This window comes from Hipposideros armiger, unplaced genomic scaffold (genome assembly GCF_001890085.2).
Source record: "Hipposideros armiger isolate ML-2016 unplaced genomic scaffold, ASM189008v1 scaffold_814, whole genome shotgun sequence".
NCBI lineage: Eukaryota > Metazoa > Chordata > Mammalia > Chiroptera > Hipposideridae > Hipposideros > Hipposideros armiger.
The window spans coordinates 446781-448199 of NW_017732164.1; the positions used below are offsets into that span (position 1 = coordinate 446781).

Below are 1419 nucleotides of genomic sequence, written 5' to 3' on the forward strand. Positions count from 1 at the left end.
CTCTCTTGAGTACTACTCTGCCATAAAAAGGATGAAATCTTGTCATTTGCGACAACATGGATGGATCTTGAGAGTATTATGCTAACTGAAATAAGTCAGAAAAAGACAAAAAAACACATGATTTCACTTATATGTGGAATATAAAACAAAAAGTAGCAAAGGAACTTACAAAACAAACAAAAACAAAGTCAGAGACACAGAAAACAGAATGGTGGTGACCAGAGGGAAGGGGTGGGGGGAGGTCGAAGTGGGTAAAGGGGTCATACATGGCGACGGAAGGAGACTAGACTTCAGGTGGTAAGAGCACAGTAGAGTACACAGATGTCAAATTATAATGTTGCACACCTGAAAATTAGATAATGTCATTAACCAATGCTACCCCAATCAATTTAATTTTAAAAAACTAAAGAAAAACTCATAGACACAGACAATAGTTTAGTGGTTACCAGAGGGTATGGGGGTGGGGTGGTAGATGAGAGTAAAGGGGATCAAATATATGGTGATAGAAGGAGAACTGACTCTGGGTGGTGAGCACATAATATGATATATAGATGATATATTACAGAATTGTACACCTGAAACCTATGAAACTTTACTAACCATTACCACTTGAATTAACAATAAAATTTAATTTAAAAAACTTTAATTAAAAGAACTTCAAAAATAAAGTTTAACAATAAACTTTAAAAAAAAAAAAAGAACTAGAGGCACAGCTCGTGGACTTGAAGCCCCTGAAAGCATACTGTACCAGGAGGCAGATGGGACATGACCAACACATTCCCCAATGGGCTGCGTGTGACGGACCTTCCCCCGGAACAAACAGTGTCATGGCGGCACACACTGGGTCTGCACGAGGTGTGCTTACACTTACCAACAATCTCACTGGGCTCCTTGTTGTACAGCTTCCTGTTCCAGAAAAGGAGTCTGAGGAGAGGGAAGGAGAACAGGAGAACGAAGCAAATCCCAACAAACATGTGCGCCGTGAACCCCGCAAAGTCCAGGCCCTGGAAACAGGAAACAGAAAATAAGGTGACAGGTGGGGTTCCCGCTGCACAGGCACAGCCCCCACTTCCATTCTGGGCTGGTTCCGAGTGGGTCACATTCTCCTGTCTTGGGTCCTGTTTTCTTGCTTCTTTGCAGGCCTTGTGATCTCTGATTGGAGGTCAGACCCTGTGAACTTTCTGTGGACTGTTGGATATTTTTGTATTCCTATAAATAGTCATGAGGCTCGTTCTTGGATGCAGTTAAACTATGGAGCAAAAGGTTGATTGTTTAAGGTCTTTAAGAGTTATTAGGTGGAACCAGGGCAGGGTTCAGTCTAGAGCTAATGACCACCCTTCCGAGGGCCCCAGGAAGGGAGAGCTTTCCCCTCTTCCTGGCCATGTGTCGAGCACTCTTGACCTCATCTTGGTAGGTTGT

The 1419-nt window shown here is 43.0% G+C and overlaps 1 protein-coding gene across 1 annotated transcript in view; it reads right to left on the reverse strand.

Moving 5' to 3' along the window:
* OCA2 (OCA2 melanosomal transmembrane protein) overlaps positions 1–1419 on the reverse strand; it is a 93864-nt gene that overhangs the window by 53709 nt on the left and 38736 nt on the right. The window contains exon 15 of the mRNA XM_019628904.1: positions 872–1004. Coding sequence (XP_019484449.1) covers positions 872–1004 — 133 coding nt within the window. The remainder of the gene's footprint in view (positions 1–871; positions 1005–1419) is intronic.